General features: G+C 40.6%; 1 protein-coding gene across 3 annotated transcripts in view; it reads left to right on the top strand.

The window, feature by feature from the left end:
- incenp (inner centromere protein) overlaps positions 1-27,210 on the top strand; it is a 129,166-nt gene that overhangs the window by 77,245 nt on the left and 24,711 nt on the right. For all 3 annotated transcript variants that reach the window (XM_064335670.1, XM_064335669.1, XM_064335671.1), the window contains 2 exons: positions 13,486-13,606; positions 22,432-22,554. In XM_064335670.1, coding sequence (XP_064191740.1) covers positions 13,486-13,606; positions 22,432-22,554 — 244 coding nt within the window. The remainder of the gene's footprint in view (positions 1-13,485; positions 13,607-22,431; positions 22,555-27,210) is intronic.

Below are 27,210 nucleotides of genomic sequence, written 5' to 3'. Positions count from 1 at the left end.
GGCACTGTCATGCAAAATAAGATGAAAACACAAAGTTCAAGTATCCCTATGATTCTAAAGACCTGCCTTAAATTAACCCCATACCGATTTTCAAAATTAAATACACATACATGATATATATACTTTTTTTTCATTTAAAAATAAAAGTGTCACCTTGACGCCCTCTCTCGGTAATCCGCCAATTAACTTCGCCGCAGTTCTAGTGTTAAATAAGCTATTGGTGTCTGGGACACCGTGAGTGTGGCAGCGGTATGAACCCGTGAGATGTAGAACGTAGGCTATTTGAAAGGTGAACAGATAGTTAATGACCCAAACGCAAATATTCATGTAGGCTTTTATAGATTGAAAACCGCATTGAAATTACGTAAAAGAAAACTGGCAAATGAAAAGCTGTTCAAAAGCATCATCTTTCCTTAAAATGCTATTGGCCTCGAGTATTTAAATAAAGTGCACACTCCTGGGCAAAAAAAAAAAAAAATGGGACAAGGCTAAAATGGCAAAATATTATGCTTTTATGGTCTTAACAACAAATCAAGCAAGAATTAAATGCACTCCTGAGACCTCCTGTGCCACCATTTGCTCGTTTACTTTTGCTGCAGTGAACTGTTTGGGGAAAAGCTAGAAACAGGGAAATTCACTTATACAGTAGACTAACATAATGTCAAATAAAAGAGTCATGTTTTGTATTTGGTTGCATATCATTTGCATGCCATGACTTCCTGATGTCTGTGAGCTATCAACATCATCAGAGTCTGGATATCTTATTTTCAGGTTGTCCTACAAGCGATACAAAAACTCTTTGCATTTGAATAGATCTCTATGGGAATTGGGGGGTGGGACTAGATTCAGCTGTAAATTATGCTGATACAGTATGGAACACACTTGTTGGTTAAATGGCTTTAAGTCATTAAGGGTCCAAGGTATCAAATGAGCCTCAAACCACCGTGCTGCTACCAGATATGCAGTAGGTACTACAAGCATTGTTTCTCCTGATTAATTTTCCTGTTGAACTCAATGGAAAATATATTCAGGAGAAACAATGCTTGTAGTATCTACTGCATATCTGGCTAAGGGCGTGTACACGTTATCCGCCTTTTTCTGAGCTGCCTCCGTGTTTTTTACATGTAAACCTATGTGAAGTTACCGCATGGCGGAAAAAAGTAGCCGCTCTAAAAAGGCGGTGCATCACCCACCTTCCCTAAAAAAACAAAAAATAATGCCGGGCAGTGTGTGTGTACATGCCCTAATGTGGGGGCCTCCTCTGTAACTTGTTTTACAAATTGTAGAGGGGGAATATGACTTGGCCTCACAGCCGGCGGTGGCTATGGGCAAACATGCGGCTTACCCACCCAATCAAAGGTTCCATCCAACAGACACCCCCCCCCTCCCCGGTCGACCGGCCCTGCTCTCAGCCTGAAAAAAAATTTTCAGTCAGAAGTTTTTTTTTTGTTTTTTTTGCTTTAATCCCTGGGTACTGTACACATTTATAATTTTACACAACTTTGCTAGAATGAAGCATTGTCTATTAATATTACTAATATAGGTATGTATTTGGCTAATTAATTTAGCTAATGTTTTAAAACTTATTTTGTTGTTGACCTCAATTTTTGAAGGCATAACACAAAAGAGTAGGGAGACACGCCTGCTGTCAATAGTGCAAAGCTGCCATCCAGTTACTGGAAATACAGTGTGAGAATGCTGCAGAACTGCAGCACTTTAATCTGCATCGAGAAAACACTGGATAATTACGTCCGCAAGCAGGGACGTGCAATTTTTATTCATTTATTTTTCCTCCCACTGCATGGGGCACCACAGCCAAATACATTAAAAGTAGGGACAACAGATTATCTAGGGTCACTGTAGGCATTAGATTGTTGCTGTCATCTAACTAATGGCTCTTCAGGGTTCGTACGGTCATGAAAAACCTGGAAAAGTCATTGAAATTTAAAATGCAATTTCCAGGCCCTGGAAAAGTTATGGAAAATAATATTTTTTGAAAAGTTTTGGAAAAGTAATGGCTAAGCTAAAGCTGCATCAAATATAATTACTAATTAATCCAATCATAAAAATAGTATGTATAGTAATAAAACGTAAATTGGCACGTAACCTTCGCGGTATTTTGGTGGTGTGAGAAGTTAATTCGGTCCGGCTCAGTCTGTTTACAGGCACGCCTCTGCTGATGTAGCAGTTAGTAAACGTAGGCCCTACTGTGCCGACAATATGCCAGGGAAGTGCAGCTTCAGTAATATATCAGGGCTCGAAATTAACTTTTTTACTTGGTAGCACTGGTGCTCCCAACTTCAAAAACTTAGGAACATCCACGAAATGTAAGGAGCACCAACAATATATGCAATAGATTTTTTATTAATAAAAAACGTCAATATAACAGTACGGTTTACAAGTAACAGTTAAACTGTCACGCATAAAATGTGTCGACTCTTCAAGGAATTGCGTGTTATGCATTCAAACGACAAAGCGCTTCTCGTCACATTAATACCGCTAATTAAATCAACCGCCAGTAAACTGCATCGGAGAAATGAGCTGTTCCAACCGGGTCGCTACACAAAACGTCCGCTTCAACTTCAGCTTTCGATAACGCTAATAAATTGAACATAAACTTTTGTCTTCAGGTAACATTAGTTACACGTTAGCTCTCTGTGTCGCGTGACAGTGGAGTGCAGCGAAAGGGAGTGATTGAAGGCTAATATTAACCAATTTAAAATCAGCATTAAAGGTAAGAATGTTGTTACAACCCCTGGCTCTCAGGTTGCAACAAAGAATGGGGGACACATGAAACCATTAAATAATTAAATAATTTATTAACAAAGGTCAAGAAATGAAATACATCAACTATGTTATGTAAACGAGCATCAGTAGAATCAGTGGTGTAAGTGAGTGTGGGTGTGTAGAGTATGTTGTGTGTGTTGCAAGGAGTGAACCCAAACAATAAACAAACTAATTAAGTGTGCAGCGGACTGGAGAGAGGCCGCACTGGGAACTGGCAGCAGCCTTTATGCTGGAGGCCACGCCCAGATCCAGGTGTACGCCCTCAGCTCTGATGAGCCGCCTCCCAAACTAGAATGACAAAGAACAGAAGTGAACAGAAACAACCCAAAAGGGGGGCGGGTCGTCACACCCCCTCCCATAAGATGGAATTTCTTCCAGAAATCCGAAAATACAAATAGCCTAATGAAATATAAATAGAAAATGCGCATAATTTAACACCTGATTCCGCTGTCCATCCTCTGGCTGCCACTCTCCCTCCACCTTCAGCAACCCAGTAGGCCTTCCTAGGAAGCAATTTAAGGAAATAGAAGGAGAGGGCAACAAGAGGAGGACAAAAGAAAAACATGTTACTAGGGGCAAGGAGCCCGAGACAGGCATTGTATGGGAATGCCCCAATCTCTGGTGGCGTCAGGGCAGACGAGCGCGCATAATAGGGCTTTAACCGATTGATGTGATAAAGCTGATTGGACTTTTTGCGATGGGGAGTGGCAATCAGGTAATTTTCCTCTGAAACCTGCTGGGCCACAGTGTATGGGCCAACAAATTTGGCCTCAAAAGGTGAACCCACTATAGGCCGAAGAGCGAGGACCTGGTCCCCCTCCGAAAAGTGACGTCTCTCAACCCTGCGGTCATAAAGACGCTTCATCTTAACCTGTGAGGTTGCCAATTTTTGTTTAGCTAATTCCCAAGCTGCATAGAGTCGGTGTCTAAAACCATTGACATAACTGATAAGGTTTGTAGGAGGGTCCTCAGCCCTCCAGTCATCCTGCAGGACAGCCAGCAGCCCTCGCACAGTATGCCCAAACACAAGGTCGTTCGGACTGAACCCAGTACTCTCCTGTACTACCTCCCTGGCTGCTAGGAGTAACCAAGGCAGCCCCTCTTCCCAGTCTCGATCCAATTCCACACAGTATGCACGCATTAGCGATTTTAACGACTGGTGGAACCGTTCCAAAGCGCCCTGACTCTGCGCATGATAAGCTGTAGACTGCTTATGCTTAACACGAAGTTGCTTCAAAATTTGTGCAAACATATGAGAAGAAAAATTACTGCCCCGATCGCTTTGAATGGTCCTAGGGATACCAAAGAATGAAATGAATTGTGACAATGCCTTCACTACAGCCTTAGTTGTAATGTTGCGTAATGGGTACGCAGCGGGATAGCGAGTGCTTTGACACATGACTGTAAGCAAGTAGCTACTTCCAGATTTAGAACGCGGAAGGGGACCAACGCAGTCAATAATAAGATTTTCAAATGGTTTACCAATGCCTGGAATGGGATGCAAGGGTGCAGGTTTGATGCTTTGATTTGGTTTCCCTGTCAGCTGACAAGTGTGACATGTTTTGACATGAGTGGCAACCTCCCTCTTCAAACGAGGCCAAAAAAAATATCTCAGAATACGGTCATATGTTTTCCTCACCCCCAAATGTCCTGACTGATCATGAGAGAGCTCCAACACCAAACTACGAAATTTCCCTGGTACTACAATTTGCACCATGGCGTCGCCAACAAAACTCTCCCCATGGGGCACCCATTTTCTCACCAAAAGCCCATTCTGGATGAAATAACCACGCGCAAGGCTGATCCCCTCGCCAGCAGGGAGGGCACTGTCAAAGAGCTCTTTCAAGGTGGGATCCATCTGCTGTTCTCTAGCCACGTCCTCTAAAGAAACAGGGAAAGGTAAGACAGACAAATCTGGCAAGGGTAGCAATGGCATTGTACAGTCCTCTTTTTTACCGCTAGGCTCAAGCTCTGGTTCAGGTGTGGCACGGCTCATAGTGCGCGTCACAGCACAGGCCATGAAAACCTCTGGCAATCTCTGAGCACTGTCCTCTGACTCCCCCGGGAGAATCGGTGAAGGGGTAACAACTGGAGATGGTGGCCCATCAGCCCAAACACGTCCCCCAGCCAGTCCGTTACCTAAGATGAGGTGAACCCCCTCAACTGGTAGCGCTGGGCGGACACCGGCCACAACTTCCCCCTGCACCAGATCAGACATGAGCACCATCTGATGAAGTGGAACAGACAATGTGGTTAAGCCCATGCCCCGTACTAAGACGCTGTCACCTATAGCAGACTTGTGAGAAAAAGGAAGCACTGATTCCAAAATAAAAGAATCCATAGCTCCAGTGTCTCGCAAGATCTTCACTGGGACTTTCACATTACTTCCCACAAGTGAGACATAACCCTCTGTAATAAATGGTGAGTAGTCAGAATAATAGTCGTGGCTATCAGAGCGGCACAAGGATGTTGGCGGTTGCAACTGCTCTGGGCACTGTGCAAAAGGACTACCAATTTGGATAGGGGCAGCCAACGCCATAGGCTTCACCTGTCCCCTACCTCCTGAGAGCTTAGCCTTATTTTTAAGAACAGGACATTCTGCCTTCCAATGGCCTCTCCCTTGGCAGTAATTACAAACTCTGTTGGGATCAAACTTCCCACTTGACCCACAATCATTATTGAATGAACTGAATTCTGATTTTGACACATTTTGCCTCGCGGAATGTGAACCATTTGCCCTAGGCCAACACAACTCGCGAGCGTGAGCATCTCCAAAAGTACTTCTGTGCGTTAAGACGTACTCCTCGGCTAGGACAGCAGCCTCTGCAGCAGTCTTAACTTTATGCTCATTTATGTATGTGGCTATGTAGCCAGGGACTGAATCTTTGAACTGTTCAAGCACAATAAGATCAGCCAGGTCCTCAAATGTTTCCACCTCCAAAGCAGCGCACCACCGACTAAAATGAGTAACCAGGTCCCTAGCAAACTCACCATGCGTCTGCTTTTCTACCTTTCTCCACGACCTGAACCGCTGTCGGTAAGCCTCTGGTACCAGTTCATACGCCCTTAACACAGCAGACTTCACCTTCACATAGCTACAACTATCAGCTGAACTGAGAGCAGCATATGCCTCCTGTGCCTTACCCGTCAAGACGCACTGCAGTAACAAAGTGCAATCAGCGTCAGGCCACCCCCTTGAGTCCGCAACACGCTCAAACAGAGAGAAGAAAGTGTCTGGATCTTGTTCACTGAACTGCGGCAGAAGACGCAAGTTACGAACATCAAACAAGTGTGGAGAAGCACCAAGAGAAGCAGCACCGCTTAGATCCCCTGCCATTTTACCTTGCCTAATTAAATCCAGTTTGAAATGCTGTAACTCCAGTTTGGCTTTCTCCAGTTCTAACTCGGCGTGACGCTTTGATTTGTCATGTTCCAGTTGTAACAAGAGCAACTCTTTCTGCTGTTCAAAAGTGAAGTTACCACCTACGGATGACTGGAGAAGCTGACCAGGGCTCTTATCTAACTTTCCTGACAAGACCCCCATGTCCCATAAATTGGATTTCAACATAGCCTTAACGTTTTCTTTACTAAGCCTTTTATCCCCAATATCAAGCGAGTAATGTTCCGCAATCTTAAGCAATTGTTCCTTGGTGCATTGCTCTAACGATTCCTCTGAGGGACAACGGATAAACTCCTCAACATTTGCCATGCTGGACCACTCTATGGAAATTAACACAAGGACAGAGAAAACAGGAAAAGTGCGCAAAAAAAGTATCAGAACTCCCCCACTAACTACCTAACCATGAAGCTAACTAACTCTCCCCTAGTCTTCATGTGGCTACCGGTGACGGGTACTTATGCACCTAAAGCCCGATGGGGTGAGGGAGCGACTGGCAATCAGCAACTCTCTCAACACCACGGAAGTGCCCCCGAGACAACTGCTACTAATCACTTTCACCACAACACTACAGTTTTTAATCCGACGTACCCCAAAGGAGACACGCCGCTATTCCTAACAGGGAAAGAATTCTGAAACTTAATTGCACACAGGTGGCAGCCCCTACCTACCTTGGTCAATTTTGCATATAACACAATACCCCTAGCAACAGGCTCTCCCCACTACACACACGGCGCACAAACAATAATCCAATTTAGGACATACAGACCTTAACAAAATCAGTGTCCCCCAAACAAATAGCGCAACTTAACCCAAAATGACTATACAGCCAAACAAATGAAAAACCAATACACTTACCAGCCTACGCTTCCAATAGAACTCATATGAGGCTGAAAGTGACCAAACGGCACTATCAATTAAACCAATACAACAAATTAACAAATTACAAAGAAATGCTTACCCAAATTTAGAAATTAGTTTAAAGGACGAGCCCCCATTTTGTTACAACCCCTGGCTCTCAGGTTGCAACAAAGAATGGGGGACACATGAAACCATTAAATAATTAAATAATTTATTAACAAAGGTCAAGAAATGAAATACATCAACTATGTTATGTAAACGAGCATCAGTAGAATCAGTGGTGTAAGTGAGTGTGGGTGTGTAGAGTATGTTGTGTGTGTTGCAAGGAGTGAACCCAAACAATAAACAAACTAATTAAGTGTGCAGCGGACTGGAGAGAGGCCGCACTGGGAACTGGCAGCAGCCTTTATGCTGGAGGCCACGCCCAGATCCAGGTGTACGCCCTCAGCTCTGATGAGCCGCCTCCCAAACTAGAATGACAAAGAACAGAAGTGAACAGAAACAACCCAAAAGGGGGGCGGGTCGTCACAATGTCAAGCTCGCGATTGGTTAGAAGGGTCATCGTCAACTGACAAGGGACATGCTGAGTGTACTAAAGCCGCGTTTCCACCAAAATTACCCGGAACTTTCAGTCCCAGGAACTACTTTACCAGGAACTAAAAGGTTCCTTCAGCCAATGGTTGTCTGCGTTTCCACCGGGGTCTAAAGTACCGCGAAGATTAGGCAAATTAGCCCACTGACGTTGTCGTCGGTCCATCTGTCATATGATTTCTTCTGTAACCCCATACTACCACCGAAGTAGCCTACATTATTTTCTAATAACCGGGACAGCCCGGAGGGGTTTATTCCACATATATACAACGGGTTACCAACAATGACTATATATGGTTACTTTTGTATTTATTGATTTTCATATATCCTCTCAAACACATTCATTAACAGCAGAAAACATGCACACGTTGTAAACAATTTGCTGTTTTATTACTTTCTCGTCGTCAATTCCATATAGGCTAATCGCAAAATGACAAGAATAGAACGAAAACTCGGACTTGCGTGAAAATGTAAATTAGTAGTGGTACAGCCACCGTTTGCTTTCCTTCGAAGTTACTGCTAGCCGAGCAGCGAAGTGTGCCCTCCAGATGCGAACCATGCACCATAAATGAGTCCATAGTCTTCCTGGTCTTTTCGTGGAATTGAAAAATGGCAATAAAATTGAGTAAAATTACGGCAGTCTGAAAAAGCTAAAGGTACGATTACTAGAATTAACCTGTTATTTTACCCGGATAAAAAGTGCGGAAGGTGATTTCCAGTTTGCTTGTACTGTATCACCAATGTTAATTATGCAGAACTACCGCATACCTCACATAACTGTATCAAACGTTTTGAGTCAATTACAACGGGCTAACAAAGAAAATCCGGAAGAAAATATTCAGCAACCGAATTAATCCGTTTGAATGTTTTGGTAGCCTACGTAATATGCTGTCCCAGCACGAATGCTTAGCATTTTATAAAACGAATACTAAAGCAAGAAAAGAACAGAAGAGCACACGTTATAATTCCAAGACGTTGACAGGCTATAACCAAAAGTAGGCTACTGCGCCGCATAACATACAAGTTTGATTTGAAGTTATTATGAAAATAAATTGGTTTGCCGCTGCATATTTTCAAACATGGCGGGTAATGGCTGAAAATAAATACAACACAAATGCTACCAGTACTCGACCAATCAGAAATGTTCAGCGCTGCAAGCTCCACCCAAAAGGTTCCTGTACTTTCGGAAAGTACTACCCCCCGAGCAGGAACGTTTTGGGGGGTAAAACAAAGCCCCCAGAACTAAATTTAGACCCTAGTTCCTGCGGTGGAAACGCACTGAGTTCCTCAAAAGGTTCCTAGTTCCGGGGTATAGTTCCTGCGGTGGAAACGCGGCTTAACTAGCGCATGTACAGAGAATGAGACGTTCAACCAAAATGGTCGCAATTTCGAGCCCTGTTTGAGACATTGACAAAAATGTTAAACTATTCGAATTAAAATATGAGAGAATGTATCTAAGTGTGTCTGTCTGGTGTTTATTTGTTAAAAGCCGCATTTCCACCAAAATTACCCAGAACTTTCAGTCCCAGGAACTACTTTACCAGGAACTAAAAGGTTCCTTCAGCCCATGGTTGTCTGCATTTCCTCCGCGGTCTAAAGTCCCGCGAAGATTAGGCAAATTAGCCCACTGACGTATGAAAAAGCGACGTTGTCGTCGGTCCATCTGTACTATGATTTCTTCTGTAACCCCATACTACCACCGAAGTAGCCTACATTATTTTCTAATAATCGGGACAGCCCGGAGGGGTTTATTCCACTTATATACAACGGGTTACCAACAATGACTATATATGGTTACTTTTGTATTTATTGATTTTTATCGATTTAATCACATGGAATTGAAATATTCTTCTGCAGCCGTTTGGGTATATTTTACCGTTGTCAAGCAAAACTGTCGTTGGTAGTTGAACTTGGACCGTTGTTATGCAACAAATAGGATATAACAGGCCAATAGTCAGATTGTAACTGTTTTATATATCCTCTCAAACACATTCATTATGTTTTTATGCGAACATTCGCTTTCATGTCTTGACATCCGAGGCGACAGAATGCATTCACATTTCCAATATAACTGGCAACAACAGCAGAAAACATGCACACGTTGTAAATAATTTGCTGTTTGATTACTTTCTCATCGTCAATTCTATATGGCTAATCGCAAAATGACAAGAATAGAACGAAAACTCGGACTTGCGTGAAAATGTAAATTAGTAGTGGTACAGCCACCGTTTGCTTTCCTTCGAAGTTACTGCTAGCCGAGCAGTGAAGTGTGCCCTCCAGATGCGAACCATGCACCATAAATTAGTCCATAGTCTTCCTGGTCTTTTTGTGGAATTGAAGAATGGCAGAGTAAAATTACGGCAGTCTGAAAAAGCTAAAGGTACGATTACTAGAATTAACCTGTTATTTTACCATGACAAAAAGTGCGGAAGATGATTTCCAGTTTGCTTTTACTGTATCACCAATGTGAATTACGCAGAACTACCGCATACCTCACATAACTGTATCAAACGTTTTGAGTCAATTACAACGGGCTAACAAAGAAAATCCGGAAGAAAATATTCAGCAACCGAATTAATCCGTTTGAATGTTTTAGTACGTAATATGCTGTCCCAGCACGAATGCTTAGCATTTTATAAAACGAATACTAAAGCAAGAAAAGAACAGAAGAGCACACGTTATAATTCCAAGACGTTGGCAGGCTATAACCAAAAGTAGGCTACTGCGCCGCATAACATACAAGTTTGATTTGAAGTTATTATGAAAATAAATCGGGTTGCGCCTGTATATTTTTAAACATTTTAAATATTGCAATTATCTAAGCTGAGATCTAATCTCGTATCCCAAATTTAAATTTAAAATCCGCTGTCATTTAGGAGTCTGCACATATAGGGGATTGGTGATCTCCTGTATCTCTCAGTTCGACATCTTGGGATGGCCAGTTGGTTTGAATTCCTTCTCTGACGACCTGTGAGCTCCTCCCTGAGGGGGGGTAGCCAGTCACTGAAGTTGGACTTTAGCAGCTCTCTGGCAAAGCCAAGACACAGTTGAGTGCGTCTCTCTGATAGAGTGCACAATCCGAGAGTGCAGAGAGCCTCTGGGTACCCTGAGTACCTCTGGCCAAGTATGATTTTACAAGCCCGTTTCTGCGTGCTTTCCAGCCTTTTAGCCTGGTCTGTAGTCAGGGAACTGTGCCAGACGGGGACTGCATACTCCAGCACCGGGCGTACGTAGCCTGTGTAGATGGAAACCAGTTCTGGGTCTCGGACACCAAATTTCTTCAGGCGACGCAGAGCAAAAAGCTTCCTGTTCGCTGAGGTCAGCATGTGGTCCACCTGACTGTCCCAATGCAAATTACTCTGGATGGTGACCCCCAGGACCTTGACAGTGTCACAGACTTCCAGGATGTTCTGGTCACTGGAGAGAGTCGGCAGGGCGGGTGGATAACTCATGTAAAACTTTACATTTCTTTGGGTTGAGTTTCATTTTGTGCTCCTCTACCCAGATATCAAGACCATTCAGGGTCTGTTGGAGGGTACAGGGTAGTTGGAGCTGTTACAATAAATAATTTTAAATCGTCCCGCTGAGATAAAGTCATTTGTTTTGGTCATGGAAATTCAGTTAAAGGTTGTGGAGAAGTCATGGAAAAGTCATTGAAAATCATTGGTGAAAAAGTGTATGAACCCTGCTCTTGTCCATTGCATCAAACAGTTTAAGGAACCATCTATATCTGGAACTATTGGGAACCTCGGTAGTTCCCCAAATGTGTTCTGGTTTACAATGAGAATTTGGGAGCAAGTACCAAAAAAATGAAAATACTTGTTTTAAGTAGTCTAACCCTTCCTTAATAAACAGTATTTTGAGGAATTCTCTTGTTATTTTTATTCCATTCCCCGATCCGAAGACTAGCTTAGGAAAGTGTCTGTTGTGATAAAACTTTTTGACACTTTCAGTCAGTGACAGACATAGCTACTTTTGCTCCAAGGTAAGTTGCATTGTGCCTATTGATAACACGTCTAGCCCACAAGCATCGTTGTGTAGCTATGTGAAGGGAAAACAATGGTGCTGAAACGATAAGAGAAATAAACTAAAATAACAAAAGATAAGATTAATAAGAAATAAAGTATAAATGGAGCTGCCGGTAGGTAGGTTAGATATTGCGCATGATTAACGTTTGGCTATGTCGATGCAATCTCAGATTCTGAAAGTTAGACTGATGTTTGGTCATGCTGAATCATTAATTATAGCTAACATTAAAAAGCTCTTTTTGGCTTTTTATTTTTATTTTTTATAATTCTTGCTGTAGTATTGTTATTCCAACCAAGAATTCAGTAACGTTAACGAGCTAGGCTAAATGGCAGATAACATTTTCCAGCACTTTATTAATGGAAGACCAAACAATGGCTTAATTTTTCAAGATTGCTACAGTTTCCCATTTATACATTATTTACTTTATGAAGATAGTGGATTATACTTGCAAAAACCATCTGTAATTTCTTGCAGTAATTCATTAAACTTTTTTTTCTTTCCCCTCGTCCCCACTAAAGATTTAGTTGCTATTGATAAGATGTAATTAACAAAATGTGTATGTCCATGCTATAGAAACATGTTTTAGTGTTGCTTGCCTATTACATTATCTAGCCATAACATAAAGTCTGAATAAATGCTTTCCTTGTATTCCAGATATGTACCTCCTGAACAAAACATTAACATTGTGCCTGAAAGCACCAGAGACAGATCCATCGATTCGGTTGTGCAGATGCTTCCATACAGACATACTGCATGATACAATTAAGCAATTTACATCCTGTCATGCTCTGTGGCATATATAAAAATGCTAAGCAGGCCCAGTTGACGTTGATTTTGGATAAAGATGGCGAGAGCAAAAGATCTAAATGACTTAGAGGGTCCATTTTTGGTGCACGGATGGCAGGAGCTGCAGTCACAAAGACTGCTCAACTAGCTTGTGTTTCAGTAGGAACAGTGACTAAAGTGACATCTGCATTTATATCTATGGGAAAGACATCATAGGGTAGGAAATTGTGGTCGAAAGTGCACGTTCGATGACCGTGATACTTGTGCATTAGTGCAATATGTAAGGAAACACAGAAAAGCAACTCTTTTTCAGGTGACTGAGAATATCAATGCAGGACGTGATCAGACTGTCAGCAAGGAACAGTTCAACAACTACATAGAGAGGGATATTATAGTAGGGTTGCAGTGCATAAAAAGACGGGTGTGATTTGAGAGTTCAGTGGTGCAGAAAGAATAGACACTGGTCAGCAGAGATGTCTGGTCTGCTGAGATGTGGGGAAAAAAGTGATATGGTCAGATGAGTCTTCCATCACCATATTCTCAACAAGTGGGCAAGTGCATGTGTGGCGTTCACCAAGAGAACTGTACAGGCCTCAATGCTTGTCCCCTACGGTGAGGGGATCTGGTGGCTCTTATGCTGTGGGGAGTATTTTCCTGGCATGGTTTGGGTCCACTTGTTCCCTTAGAGTGAAGGGTCACTGCAAATCAATCCAAAGTTATTCTGGTTGAACACCTTTATCCTATGATGAAACATATCCTGATGGGAATGGTCTCTTCCGGGATGACAATGCCGTTATCCGCAGGGCATGATGAATGGTTGATAATGGTTTTTCCTTTTATTTGTCAATCGTCTGTGTATGCATCACTAACTATTCAGTTTGTTTATTTTTCCTCTGAATTTATAATGTGTAAAACACACCTGTTCATGTTCGTACAAATGAAAGATATCTTTTCCTCAGCTGCTTTTTGGCATCGTCTGGATTGGAAGAAGTCCTTCGGTGGTCCCCATCCTGAACATGTGATTATTTTTGTAGGAAGAGAGATGAGCGCCTGCGGAAAGTAGTGGAGGCACGAGTAAAGGAGGAACAGAGAGAAGAGGAAAAGAAGAAGAAGATTGAACAGAAGATGGCTTATATTGAAGAGAAAAATGATAAGGTAGGCTTTATTAAAGGCAGCTTTGTTTTTATATCATTGTTCATGAGTTACAGTTGAGGCAAAAAGTTTACATACACATAGACTAAAGATATTCAAACTCAGTTTGAGTTTCCGTTGAATAAAATGTATCCGGTTGAAATAAAATGTCGATTTAAAATCTAGGTACACTTTGGATAATAAATGATCATCGAGCATTTAGAACTGAAAGTCATTGGTTAGATAGCTGCAAATAAACATGCATCAATTCTATAAGATGAAAATGAATTGTTGTTTTTTTCCCTCCATGTTCAAATAATGACATGTAAGAATTCCAATTCGTGAATTGATTAAAATGACCCCACCCCAATGTCCGTGTGGGTTTCCTCCCAGTACTCCGGTTTCCTCTCAGAGTCCAAAGACATGCAGGTTAGGTTAAGAGGTCTTGGAATGAGATTGTGAGTGAATGCTGTGTGTGCTCTGCGATGGACTGGCGGCGTGTGGTTGAACTGTGTGACTGCACCACGATTGCTGGTGTGCGGTACTAGTTTGTCTACAGTCTCTCTAGCATTCCCTGTCTTATCTATGGTCTGTTTCTGTCCCTCCCTACTGATGCACCATGCCATTAATAGCAAACTGTCTAGATATTTATATATTGTATCAGTTAAATTTCCCTTTTATTTTTCATAGTGCTTCCATAATGTCCATTCATTGTTGTAGTGATAGTGATCAGAGATCAGTATTTGGCCTTTACATCAGCAACTGTTAATTTAAACAATGTGTTTTAACCTCAGTCCTTAATGGGTTCCACGGTATATGCAGGTTTTTGTTCCAACCGCAGTTGCAATCCCAGAAATTTAAGTTTTTTCTTAAAATAAATTTTTCTTTCTTGTGTGATTTTTCCCTCTTAAACCCTAGGACTCTAAATAGTTTTTAGCCATTTTTCACTATCTTCATTTTTTTACATGATAATTAAGAAGAAGCCCCAAGTATTACATACCAGTTTTATCAGAAATCTCTTGGAAACCCAGATCTACCAAAACTTCTACTTTTAAGAGTTTGATAATCAGAAATAGCAATTCAAAGCAAAAAATGTAATTTGTTTTATGAAAAAAAAAAAAAAAAAGTTTTTGTAATATATTTCCACAAGTACATGTCCACCACAATGAAAACACCCTGCAATGTAAGTCCAGGGTGTATGTAGTACCCAGAGCTTAAAGTTCTCAGGCACCATGCCAGATTTCAGGCATAGAGCAGTTTTAAATTCATAAAATACTTAATTCAATACATTGTACACATTTCCTCCTGGACAACTTTTCAGGCTCACAAATCTTTTCTTGCTTTAATCCCTGAGTGCCCACACCAAATGTCATGTCAATTGAACGTGCCATTGCTTTATAATGTGGCATTATGTACATGAAGAGCCTGGCACCTGAGCCTTGCACCAGAAATGACTCTAGACTAGAGTCATATCTTATGTACTGTATTGACTACTCATCAATTAAATATTTAGCATCTTTCATTTATATTCTGTGTAACTGTAAAGTTTTTGTCAGCATTTATTAAAAAAAACATCCATGATAATGAGCCTTGTGTTCTATAAACAAAGGGGGGATGGTTAGATGTGTTAGTGTTAGCTAGCCAAGCATATAAATTAAAGTATGATTTTACCCAAAAATCCAACATATCTGACACAAAATGACAACCGCAAGTCCGCGTTTCGGTGCCTGGATTCCAGTTGTTTCTGCGAATTGCAGCGATCCATTTGCTTCTCTTTTCTTTAGATTTCGGCAGTCTGTAAAAAGATAGCTCCGATTTCTTGTTCAATATCCATGGACCACTGGTTCTTCGGTAAGTTGTCAGGATCACTGTCGAGTCCAACTGCCTTTAATTTAAGCAGATAATTGTTTTACTCCTGGTTTTGCAGTTTCCTCTACTAAAGGCAGCCATGTCGCAGCATGTTTTGCCACTCAGTCCGACTGAGGGGGCGTATTCCGGTGGGAAAGTGACGTCAATGCACACCCTCTATTCCAATCCATTGCTCAGCTTAGCAGAGAATGCACATTTCAGAGTGCCTCAGAGACAGATAGAATAATAATACATATTTCAAATAATAAATGTGACATTGAAAAAAAACAAAACCGAAAACGAAATATCAACTCGTCATCCCTGCTACCTGCGTGCTGCGCGCAGAGTACCGTATTTGTTTAGACATTGGCAGACTACAGCATAAGTTGCATCTTTTGTTTATATTCAATATTAGTAATTGCAGTGAGAAACGGCAGCTGTAGACACGAGAAAGTTTGTTACATTATGGTAGCAACGGAACTATGTGGACTATATATATATATTTACCGTCATTGTTTTATTATACTAGCGTGTTTTCGCACGTTTGCAGAGAAACGCAAATACTATCAATAAAAATGGTTTAGAAATTTTTTCAGCATAATGACGAATTCAAGGACTAAACGAACTCACCCGATATTGACTTCAAATGGATCCATGCCAAGGAAAAGTAATTATTCATCCTCTCAAAAAGCTTCTACTAACAAACTTTCAATGGCACTGTCGTCTATGGCTTCCCTGACGCGAAAATTTGGGCGTGTTTTGTTGGCATAGTTAAAGCACCACAGATTGCACCCGAATGGCTAAAGATACATGCCACTCAAAGTTCAAACCCTCCCCTCATTGACAAAATAAAGAAAACCGAGTCAGCTTTGGAAATTACGGAGATCTTCGTTGACAACAAATTGTAGTGATTTATGACACCAAAAGACGTCATCGGGGTCCATGCAGTTAAGCCACATTGTCAGAAATAGCTATACATGCCACAAAAAATTTAAGTATCATATTTTCATTGTAGTGCATTGCAAACAATTTACATATGAGAAGTGTTTTATCAAATTAAGCACGGAGTTGAAGCCATTATATATAGTGGTACAATATAGTGCATTACATAGCACAATAGAGTAAAAAATGCCTAAAATCCATGTGTCGGCAAAAATAAAAAGATGGTGTTGAGGGTTGAGTATACCATACATCAGGGAATACCGTCATAAAAACAGGAACACTGCGAACCTGAAGAAATATATACAAATATAAAGATTATATTTGGGTATATAGTTAGCCGTAGTTGCTCGCATACGATGAAGAATATATACAAAAAATTAAAGATCAATAGAAAGGCAATTACAGCAAAACTCGCATGTCAAATTCTTCATTAAGACCCCTTCATTGTAACTTTCTAAAGTATGGATCCAGTAGAGTTCTCTCTGCAAAAGTAATTCCTCAATGTTGCCTCCTCTAGCAGGCGCATTAACCCTTTCGATGCCAATGAAGCGAAGGGAGGCAACATTGTGGGCACATTTATTAAAATAAATGGTGACAGGGTAATCAGGGTCTTTACATCTGATAGTACTTTTGTGCTCACTGATTCTTTGGTTTAGACATCTTGACGTTTTTCCTACATAAATTATATCACACGGGCATCTTATGACATAGATCACATTTTTGGCGTTGAACACCTTTAACCCGAAAACGTTTCCCAGACTGGGGATGACTAAAATCATAGGCCTTCGAAGTGTTGTGACTCTGGGCACAGTTTCCACATGGGTAGTTCCCATCCCTAAGGGGTACTAGGCATGACTGCGAGGGGCCGGTACTAAGACTGGTATGGACAAGCTTATTGCGCAAATTGGGCGCCCTTTTGTGAACGACAAGGGGGGGATCCTTGAATTGAGAGACAAGAGCAGGATCTGATGTGAGCAGATGCCAATGCTTCATAATTATGTTTTTAAACATTAAAGATTTGGGAGAAAAAGTAGTGATACACATGACCGAGAAATCTTTACTCTTTTTCTGGCTTTTTTGTAAAAGCTCAAGTCGTGGTTTTGAAAGTGCCAAATTGTAAGCTTTGTTAACGTTTTCGCTAGAGTAACCCCGATCTAGAGCCACGTTTCCACCAAAATTACTCGGGAACTACTTTTCAAGGAACTAAAAGGTTCCTTCAGCCCATGGTTGTCTGCGTTTCCACCGCGGTCTAAAGTCCCGCGAAGATTAGGCAAATTAGCCCACTGACGTATGAAATAGCGACGTTGTCGTCAGTCCATCTGTTCTATGATTTCTTCTGTAACCCCATACTACCACCGAAGTAGCCTACATTATTTTCTAATAACCGGGACAGCCCAGAGGGGTTTATTCCACTTATATACAACGGGTTACCCACAATGATTATATATGGTTACTTTTGTATTTTTTTTTTTTTTTTATCGATTTAATCACCTGGAATTGAAATATTCTTCTGCAGCCGTTTGGGCTTATTTTACCGTTGTCAAGCAAAACTGTCGTTGGTAGTTGAACTTGGACCGTTGTTATGCAACAAATAGGATATAACAGGCCAATAGTCAGATTGTAACTGTTTTATATATCCTCTCAAACACATTCATTATGTTTTTATGCGAACATTCGCTTTCATGTCTTGACATCCGAAGCGACCGAATGCATTCACATTTATATGTATAACTGGCAACAACAGCAGAAAACATGCACATGTTGTAAACAATTTGCTGTTTGATTACTTTCTCATCGTCAATTCCATATCGCAAATCGCAAAATGACAAGAATAGAACGAAAACTCGGACTTGCGTGAAAATGTAAATTAGTAGTGGTACAGCCACCGTTTGCTTTCCTTCGAAGTTACTGCTAGCCGAGCAGCGAAGTGTGCCCTCCAGATGCGAACCATGCACCATAAATTAGTCCATAGTCTTCCTGGTCTTTCTGTGGAATTGAAGTGGCAGAGTATTGAATTGAATTGGAATGGCAGAGTAAAATTACGGCAGTCTGAAAAAGCTAAATGGACAATTACTAGAATTAACCTGTTATTTTACCCTGACAAAAAGTGCGGAAGGTGATTTCCGGTTTGCTTTTACTGTATCACCAATGTGAATTACGCAGAACTACCGCATAGCCTACCTCACATAACTGTATCAAACGGTTTGAGTCAATTACAACGGGCTAACAAAGAAAATCCGGAAGAAAATATTCAGCAACCGAATTAATCCGTTTGAATGTTTTGGTACGTAATATGCTGTCCCAGCACAAATGTTTTTTATTTAAAAAAATTATAAAAAGAATACTAAAGCAAGAAAAGAACAGAAGAGCACACGTTATAATTCCAAGACGTTGGCAGGCTATAACCAAAACTAGGCTACTGCGCCGCATAACATACAAGTTTGATTTGAAGTTATTATGAAAATAAATTGGTTTGCGGCTGCATATTTTTAAACATGGCGACTGAAAACAAACACAAAAACCAATCAGAAATGTTCAGCGCTGCAAGCTCCACCCAAAAGGTTCCTGTACTTTCGGAAAGTACTACCCCCCGAGCAGGAACTTTTTGGGGGGTAAAATAAAGCCCCCGGAACTAAATTTAGACCCTAGTTCCTGCGGTGGAAACGCACTGAGTTCCTCAAAAGGTTCCTAGTTCCGGGGTAAAGTTCCTGCGGTGGAAACGCGGCTTAGGAAGCATTGTTTCATAGCTGAGGCCTTGTGAATAAAATCATCAGTAGAATTGTAAATACGTCTGAGTCTGTAAAACTGACTTTTAGGGAGGCCCTTTTTCAGGGTAGTGGGATGAGAGCTGCTAGCGAGAAGGGTTGTGTTCCTATCAGTCTCTTTTTGATACAGGGTAGTAATAAGATTACCGTCATTAGATTCAATCCACACATCAAGAAAATGTACATGTTTAGCATCATACTCGATAGAGAATTTAAGATCTGGGTTACAACCATTAAGAAATGTACCAAAGGTAGTAAGTTCTTCTTCTGTGCCAGCCCATACAAAAAAGATATCGTCTATATATCTGAACCATTTCAAAATTTTAGTGAAGAAAGGGTTTCTCAAGCTATTAAAAACCAAGTTTCAGGACCAGAGAAGCATGTTCACAGAAACTCACTAGGGGGTGTTGTATCACGGTATCTTGGATAGAAACCGAGAGCTTCAAGACCTCTATCATAGGATATATTAGTATAAAGACTTTCTTGGTCCATAGTGACAAGAAGTGTATCGCTTGGTAAACTATTCAGCATAGATATATTAATAACAGCAGTAGAACTAACTAGAGAACTAACAAAGGGCTTAATGAAGAAATCAACAAAATTAGAAAGTGGTTTGAGGAGAGAATCATTACCTGCTACTATGGGTCTCCCTTTAGGTTTGTGTAGATTCTTATGGATCTTAGGGAGTGTGTAAAAAACAGGTATGACAGGGTGTTGGCAGAAAAGGTAATCGAAATCCAATTATTTTTTAAAGCAAGTGTTAAATTGTTGAGACCTTAGTTTGAAAGGCAGTGGGGTAAAAATCAAGTTTTCTGTAAAAATGGCAATCGTCTAATTGTCTATAGGCCTTAGCCTTATAGTCAGACAAAGTCTGCAATACAATAGCGCCCCCTTTATCGGCGGGCTTGATAACCAGTTGTTTGTCATCTGCAAGTTGCTGTAAAGCGACTCTTTCCTCACGAGTGAGATTGTCAGAAAAATAAAAAGGCTTTGAATCAACAAAATTCAACACTTGTTCTACAAGTCTACAGAAAGTTAAGAAAAGCATTCGTGATAGGAGGTAAGAAAGTACTCTTAGGTTTAAAGGGGGTAACATTAGGCAATTGCTGCATAACATTTTTATCCCCAAAGAAATGCCTTAATTAAATTTTTATGAAAAAACGAGAGAGATCAGTCTTAACATCAAAAGAATTGGTAGGAGAAACAGGCACAAATGATAAGCCTTTACTAAGAACACCAAGTTGCGTTTCAGAGAGTACCTTGTCAGAAGTTGACTATACAGTCCTTGTCTGCCGGCAAGTGAGAGGATGATGCTCCACATTGAAGTCCTCTTGTGGCACCTCGGGCTCGTGTTCCGTTTTTTGGCCATCGGCCGCGTCCACCGCCACTGCCCCTCTCCCTGGTTGAGCAGGTGCTCTGGTGGGAGTTGGAGTCGCTGGGGAAGTCGTTATCCACTTGGTAGTGGACCCTCTGTGGCCTGTGTGGCAGTGCATCTCCCTCATTGATCCAGGTTTAGACTTGATTGTGTTGATAATCGGAAGTGTCTCTTTTATACTTTCTGATCTTGATCGCCATCAGGCCTTCTTCGTAGGACTTCAAAGTTGTTTAATGGATTCCATGGTCTGCGTGAAATCTCTGCCACATTTTTCTTATAGCAGCGTTTCCTGATTAATGATTTCTTGCATAATATCCTCCTTCTTTCGTGAGACTGCTTCAATGATTAATAAAGTTTAATCATGTGAGCACTTACTGATAATATCGCACCATTTTTTAACAAAGTCCTTGTTGTTTTTCCGATTGGTTGGGGCTTTTTGGATGCGTAGACCTCTTGGGATGCGCTTCACACGCCAGTATTCGCTTAAGGTGCTTCCGTGAAGTTTAAGTCGAGATTCGTTTTGCTTGAGTCTTTTTAGTTTGACTTTTAAATCCTCCAGGCACACGGAATTCGAAAAGTTGTGAGCAGTGTCTTGGGTAGGGAATAAAATTCTCTCGGCATCACTTGTTGAAAATTCAAACATCTCAGCAAAGTTAGTCGTCAAGGCATTAATGGCTTGGAAGGACAACATAATAAAAAAGTATGCAATACCTCGGATGAAAGGTATTGCTGGATGAAAAAAAATGTTAATAGTAGAAGAATCATCCGCACATCTGACAATTGCTCAGGTGCAACCAAAGATAAAACCATGCAATGTAATAAAAGGCTGAGGGCACACTGAGAGTATTGCAAAAATGTGTCTTTTTAATGGCAAGCTTTCGGCCAAAGGCCTTCGTCAGGGCATAGCAAGAACACAAAAGAGAAGTACATTCTTCATCTTCTTAGCTGTCGAATATTCATTTTTTGAATATTCCCAGATACAAAAGTAAACCATTCCGTAAACCAACTAATCGATCAATCTAAAAAATAAACGCTTTGAGAAGGCAGGCTTTCCAAGAGACACACTTACGTTTACAATAAACGGATGTACACATTTTGAACAATGGTGTTACAAGTTCACAGCACAAAACCTTGTAATAAAAAGTTCAGTGAAGTAACCGAAAAGCTCACCAAATATTGCAATCCTTAACTGGATCAGACGATGCAGTTCAGTCAGCTAACTCATAAATTCCTGAAGTTTGCCCAGATGTTTGACCCTAAAGAATGTATAAATTCACTTATTTTATGTCGCTTTGGATAAAAACGTCTGCCAAATAATTGTAATGTAATGTAGACAAACCTCTCAAATGATTCTTTTCCAGGCTTTGATGAGGATTTATTCTGAACTACAAATGGCACATTAAGAAAACACCCATAGAATTCTGTTTGTATCAGTGCGGGTACTGCTGAAAATAGTTGATGTTTCCCAGTTTAAGCCAATAGTACCCAGTTGTTGCGAATTCAGTCTATGCTGGGAGAACTTTGTCATCTTCTTGCAAGTGCTATATGACACATTTATGGGAACAGGCAGCTTTGTCAAATGTCTACCAGCCTCAGATATTTTATCTTATGAGTCTGCTAAGAGAAGAAATCAATAAGGGTTGTTGCTGGGTAGCACAGCTACAACTACCACTATGTGTCTTCCTCACATGTATTTCCCCACACAAGGGTATCGATAACTCTAAAAGTGGTCAGTTAAACATTCCTGACTTGCTAACCCCTTCAAGTTTATTTTGGTAACAGTCAATTGACGGTCATCAGACATATGAAGTGGTTTATACATCAGTGCCAGTCCTTGAAAAGCTAGTCCTTGTCACTAGCTGACAATGGTGAATATATTTACAAAATTTCTAAAATATAATACTACCCTTTTTTTGTAGTTGCGTGTGGAGCGTCTGGCTGAGGAGAAGGCCAAGAAGAAAGTTGCCTCCAAACGGCAGGAAGAGCTTGAGCAGAGGAAGAGGCAAGAGGAAGAGGCCAGGAGGAGGAAAATCTTGCAAGCTGTAAGCCAAAAACATTTGCTAAACATTGATATTTTTGAAAAAGGTTTAACAAAGCTAAAATTTTATCAAACAATATTGTGGGTATGTTTAAGTGAGTTGTAAATTCCATTTCTAAGGTTATGGCAAAGAAATGCTCAGACTTTTAGAATTTTACCCTTATGAAATTCAAAAATATCCTTTGTCCTTGTTACGAATGAAACCTTGGCTGAGCAATGTAAAAGGACACCAAATGTAGCATGCATCTGAGTCCACTGCCAGTTTAACAAAAATGTTTATTTTTAAAGTGTACAGCAACTTAAGCTTTTGGCCTGTCTCCGCCCACTTCATATTTTTAAGAGATGCAAATTGGGACCATTGGCTGTAGAAAAAATATGGATCCAAGTCACTGTGATCCCACCCATTCACTCTCCATGGTCTTGGTTAAAAGCATTTTGAAGCCCGGGAAGTGCTGTTTGTAGGCGTTGCTGTGTTGTATGAATTGGAGTCAGAGACTGCAGTAGGGAAAAAGGAGACCCTTATATGGGCTTGAAGTCCGGTCGTCCAGCGTGGGAGACACAGTGACTCTGCTATGGTGCCAACTGTCTCTGATTCGCACACAAAATATTAGTCTTGTCCAAATAACTGAATAACTAAAAAAAAAACAACACATGGGGAGACATCACACAGAGATATTACATAAACAGCTGTTGCAACTAAATTTTCTTGTATACAATTTTTGACTCTGCATTTTGATCATATTGTTACCATTCACTTACATTGAAATGAGAGGCTGAAATGCCTGTACTGGAGCCAACCGCTCTGGCTCTAGTGATCAACGCATCTCTACGTTGTATGCACATGCATTGGTAGTGGAGCTAGCAAGGCAATTAACCACTGCTAAAATCTATGGTAAAACATTCCTGCGCTTGTCAAAAAAAGAGGGGGGAAATCCCATGTCTGTCACTGTTCTGTCTCCCAACGTAGATCATGTTAGCTGCAATTGCCATTTTATTATAATGTTCGCCAGTTACCTTGAGTCACTGTTTCCTAAAGACCAGCAATGCTATTTTGCCTAAATATACTGAATAGGACTAGTCCTGTCCTAATGCAGTTACATTAATAACACATGATTCAACTGTATCATTTCCTGACATTATCTGTCTTATTTACTTCCCTTGAACCACGTCAGTGATCCACAGTGAAAAGCAGATGAACATTAACCAGCTGGCCATAAATGAAGGGTCATTTTGTGAGTAGGCCTATCGTGGTGTCTCTTGACAGCCACCGACGCAACAAGTGAAATCCATGCTACCTATCTCAACTAAAATTAAGAAACAGTCATAGCCTACTTGCTGCAATTGACACTAAAATGGGCAAATCCTGCAATTAGCAATGCCTAATATAACAACTGAAAACGCTATGTACAATTATAAAAACTAGTCTAGCTGCCTTACCTCTTAACGAACTAGCTAGCTATAAAATACTAACATTACTACTAACTACAGAAGACTAAACTGCCAAATGTCAAGCAAAAGAATGATATAGAAAATGGAACAAAAAAAGACTAAAAAGGATTTCTAGCTAAGCTAATCTAAAGAGAAAAAACGCTGTCCAGGCTGTCACAACTCAAACACAGGGTAATTTGCGCAGTAGTCTGAGATGGGTTGATTACATAATTACCCTTCAATCAATCAAGGGGTGGAAATGGGGCTTTGACTTGATTACATAGAAGTAGGTTTTTACCTACTTCTCTTTCTCTGAATTAGGCTCCTGCTGACACAAACAAAACGTTTCACCTTTGGTTAGTTTATGACTCATTTTTTGCACAAAATGCGGTGGCAGGGCATAATTAGATTTTTGTTTTAAACAACAAAAGAAAAGTGAAATATGATGTATGAAATGGAGACTTGATACTCGGCTTCAGAATTCAAAAAAGTGATTTAGTGTACCCCTTTAATACTACAAAATTACAAGTCAGAGTAAACATCCTTGTTTTTAAAAACAAGCACGAAACCGTCCAGACCCACGGCGCAACTTGGCGAGCTGTATTTTTTGGTTGATTTTACGCACTCATATATGGCAGTTGGTTCTCTCAGAATTCTGACTGATATAGCCAGGTCAATATTTTCACTAGAGACTTGATACGGCCTTATAACTTCAAAGTCCCAGGTCATTTGTGAATGGTTGAAATGGATTTTGAAAATAGACACTTCATGCTACAATCATGATAATGGCAATGACTGTGCTGTGAAGTTTAGGTAGCAAACAACAAGGCTGAATCCTTTTAACGTAATTTACATAGAAACTATACGCTCATATCGCCTAATTTCACTCACTGTGGCTAAGCGGAATCGATAACGTTTCAGAAAATATATAACGTTAAAAGATTTAATTCAGTCTTCTACTGGGATTTTTGCTGTTTATTGAGGGTGTGACAGAAAATTTTGGTGCCGCTGACTAATCGAATGTCTTTCACATTTACCGTTCGATTGAGCAAGTACTATTCACAGTACATTTTTATGGGTTATTGCTTTCAGATTGTGCTAGGTACTTTACATTAACCTTTTATGGCGATCAATAAAGGCTAACAGCACAGTACCACTTGTCACTTCTACCACCATTGTAATTAACTAAAAAAAAAAGGCTACAAACTACCTTTTCTATGAGAAATGTGTTGTTGAGCTCACATGCATGCCCTGCTGGCGACATTCTAAAGCTCCGTAACGAAGCACCACCTGTGCTTTTTTTTCTTTTTCAAAAAAGCAAAACCCTCAAAGGTTTTCCGTGAATGACCACAATTTGCCACGCATAGCCCAATGCGCCAGTTCCTGCGCGCCGTGGGAAAAAAGGACAAGAAAAGGAAAACGTCTGGCAGCCAGCTAAATCCTGAAAAGCTACAACTGCTGCTATGAACAAGATCTTCCCTGACTTCCTCGACATATACCATCCTATAGGTTTTCACTTCAACCCTAACAAAGCACACGTCATTCAACAGCTAAATTAGGGTTGGGGTGAAAACCTACAGGATGGTAGATCTCCAGGAACAGGGCTGGGCAGCACTGACACAGAATATGTAAACATGGTTTTTCATTACAAATAACTAATGCAGAATCTATTTCATTATAAGAAAAGTGCAGCTGGTGTAAAACAATAATAATAAAGACCACATGAGTAGACTTGCACCATAAAATGGAATTGGGATGGCAGGTATGCCATCCAGCCAAGTTACGCCTTGGCAGGGCATGTCCCATACTTATAAAACACCGAGAGTTTGGCACTTTTCAGGGTTCCCCATAGAAATAACTGGAACAGCCACAGACTCTCAGCCCTTAAAAACATTCATTTCTGTACATTCTGACCTTATTTCAACAGACAGAATTCATAAACAACTTCATTTCAAAATGTCCACACAATAAAACCCAAAACTAAGGGGATTTTGTGTTTTCTCCTTTTTTCTTTTCCCTGCCAGAAATGCTCCTAGCCCACAAAGAATATGTCTCCCCATTGGTCATTTTATGTACACCGGCCAATCCTTCAACACCAGGCAATCAAAATGTCACACACACGGAAAATGCACATTTCTTTTTGCCCAAGAAAATTGCCGGTCTCTACAGCTAGTCAGTTTGTGACTCAGTGGTAACATAACGGTCTATGGATCGTTGAGTCACAGATTCAAATCCCATATGGAGCAAATTTCTTATACATGCTTATTTGCTCACTAATAATTGTCTATTATTTATCAACTATTGCTTTTGCACCACATTTACCCGCCATTCACCGAACGTATAGACTGCATCATGAGATACCATCTACTTGTTCATGTAACTGCCTACAATATCGCCAGGCCATGTGGATACAACCGGAGCTCAGCTGTGCTTACTGACCTGTCTTCTTTAAAACCATGAACACATTTCACCAAAATATTCATGCTTTTAGACAGCCACTTGACGGTGGCGCACTACCAATGTAATTGACTGTGAAGCACATGGTCGGAAGATCGAATCCCGCCTCGCCATCAGGCAGATCTTTTCATATCTTAAACTAACATTTTCTTACACTTATATTGCTCGCTAATAATTGTATATTGCTTTTGCACTTATAAAAATATCAGAATCTTCAATGCATATGTTTACCAAAAGTCACTCACGGCCAGCCATATGCATTTCATGACAGTAAATGTATTTATTTTCCTAAAGTTACAAGCTGACCACTGTGGCATTTCTACTAACTACATTTCTTCACTTGGCTACTGTAGAAAACGTTCTTATGAGCAAACGCCACATTTCTACATTCATGATACCTCGCCCTGTTCTCTATATACCCACATACAAACAATTACTATGTATGAACTGTCTTCAACACCCCATTAAAACATTACATTTAAAAATATCACTCATTCATAATTATAACTATTAGTACTGAACGTGAGAAAAGTACATTTATACAACAGTTCTGCCGTGCAATTTCACGGATTACTTCAACCACTAATTACACAAGTGGCTCGTAATACCGTCTGTTTTATATACCGTTCAATAAGGGAACTCATCTAGCTCATGATCACTATTTTCTTTGCACAATAGTCTGAGATCATGTCAGACTTCACCTACATGTCCATTCTAACAACATATTGTTTAAACTGCTCAATTTCGTCATTTGTCCTCATTTTTCTTATACTAC

Source organism: Anguilla rostrata, chromosome 5 (assembly GCF_018555375.3).
Source record: "Anguilla rostrata isolate EN2019 chromosome 5, ASM1855537v3, whole genome shotgun sequence".
NCBI classification, from domain to species: domain Eukaryota; kingdom Metazoa; phylum Chordata; class Actinopteri; order Anguilliformes; family Anguillidae; genus Anguilla; species Anguilla rostrata.
The sequence above is the reverse complement of the archived record's forward strand: the minus strand, read 5'-3'. Positions and strand labels throughout refer to the sequence as shown.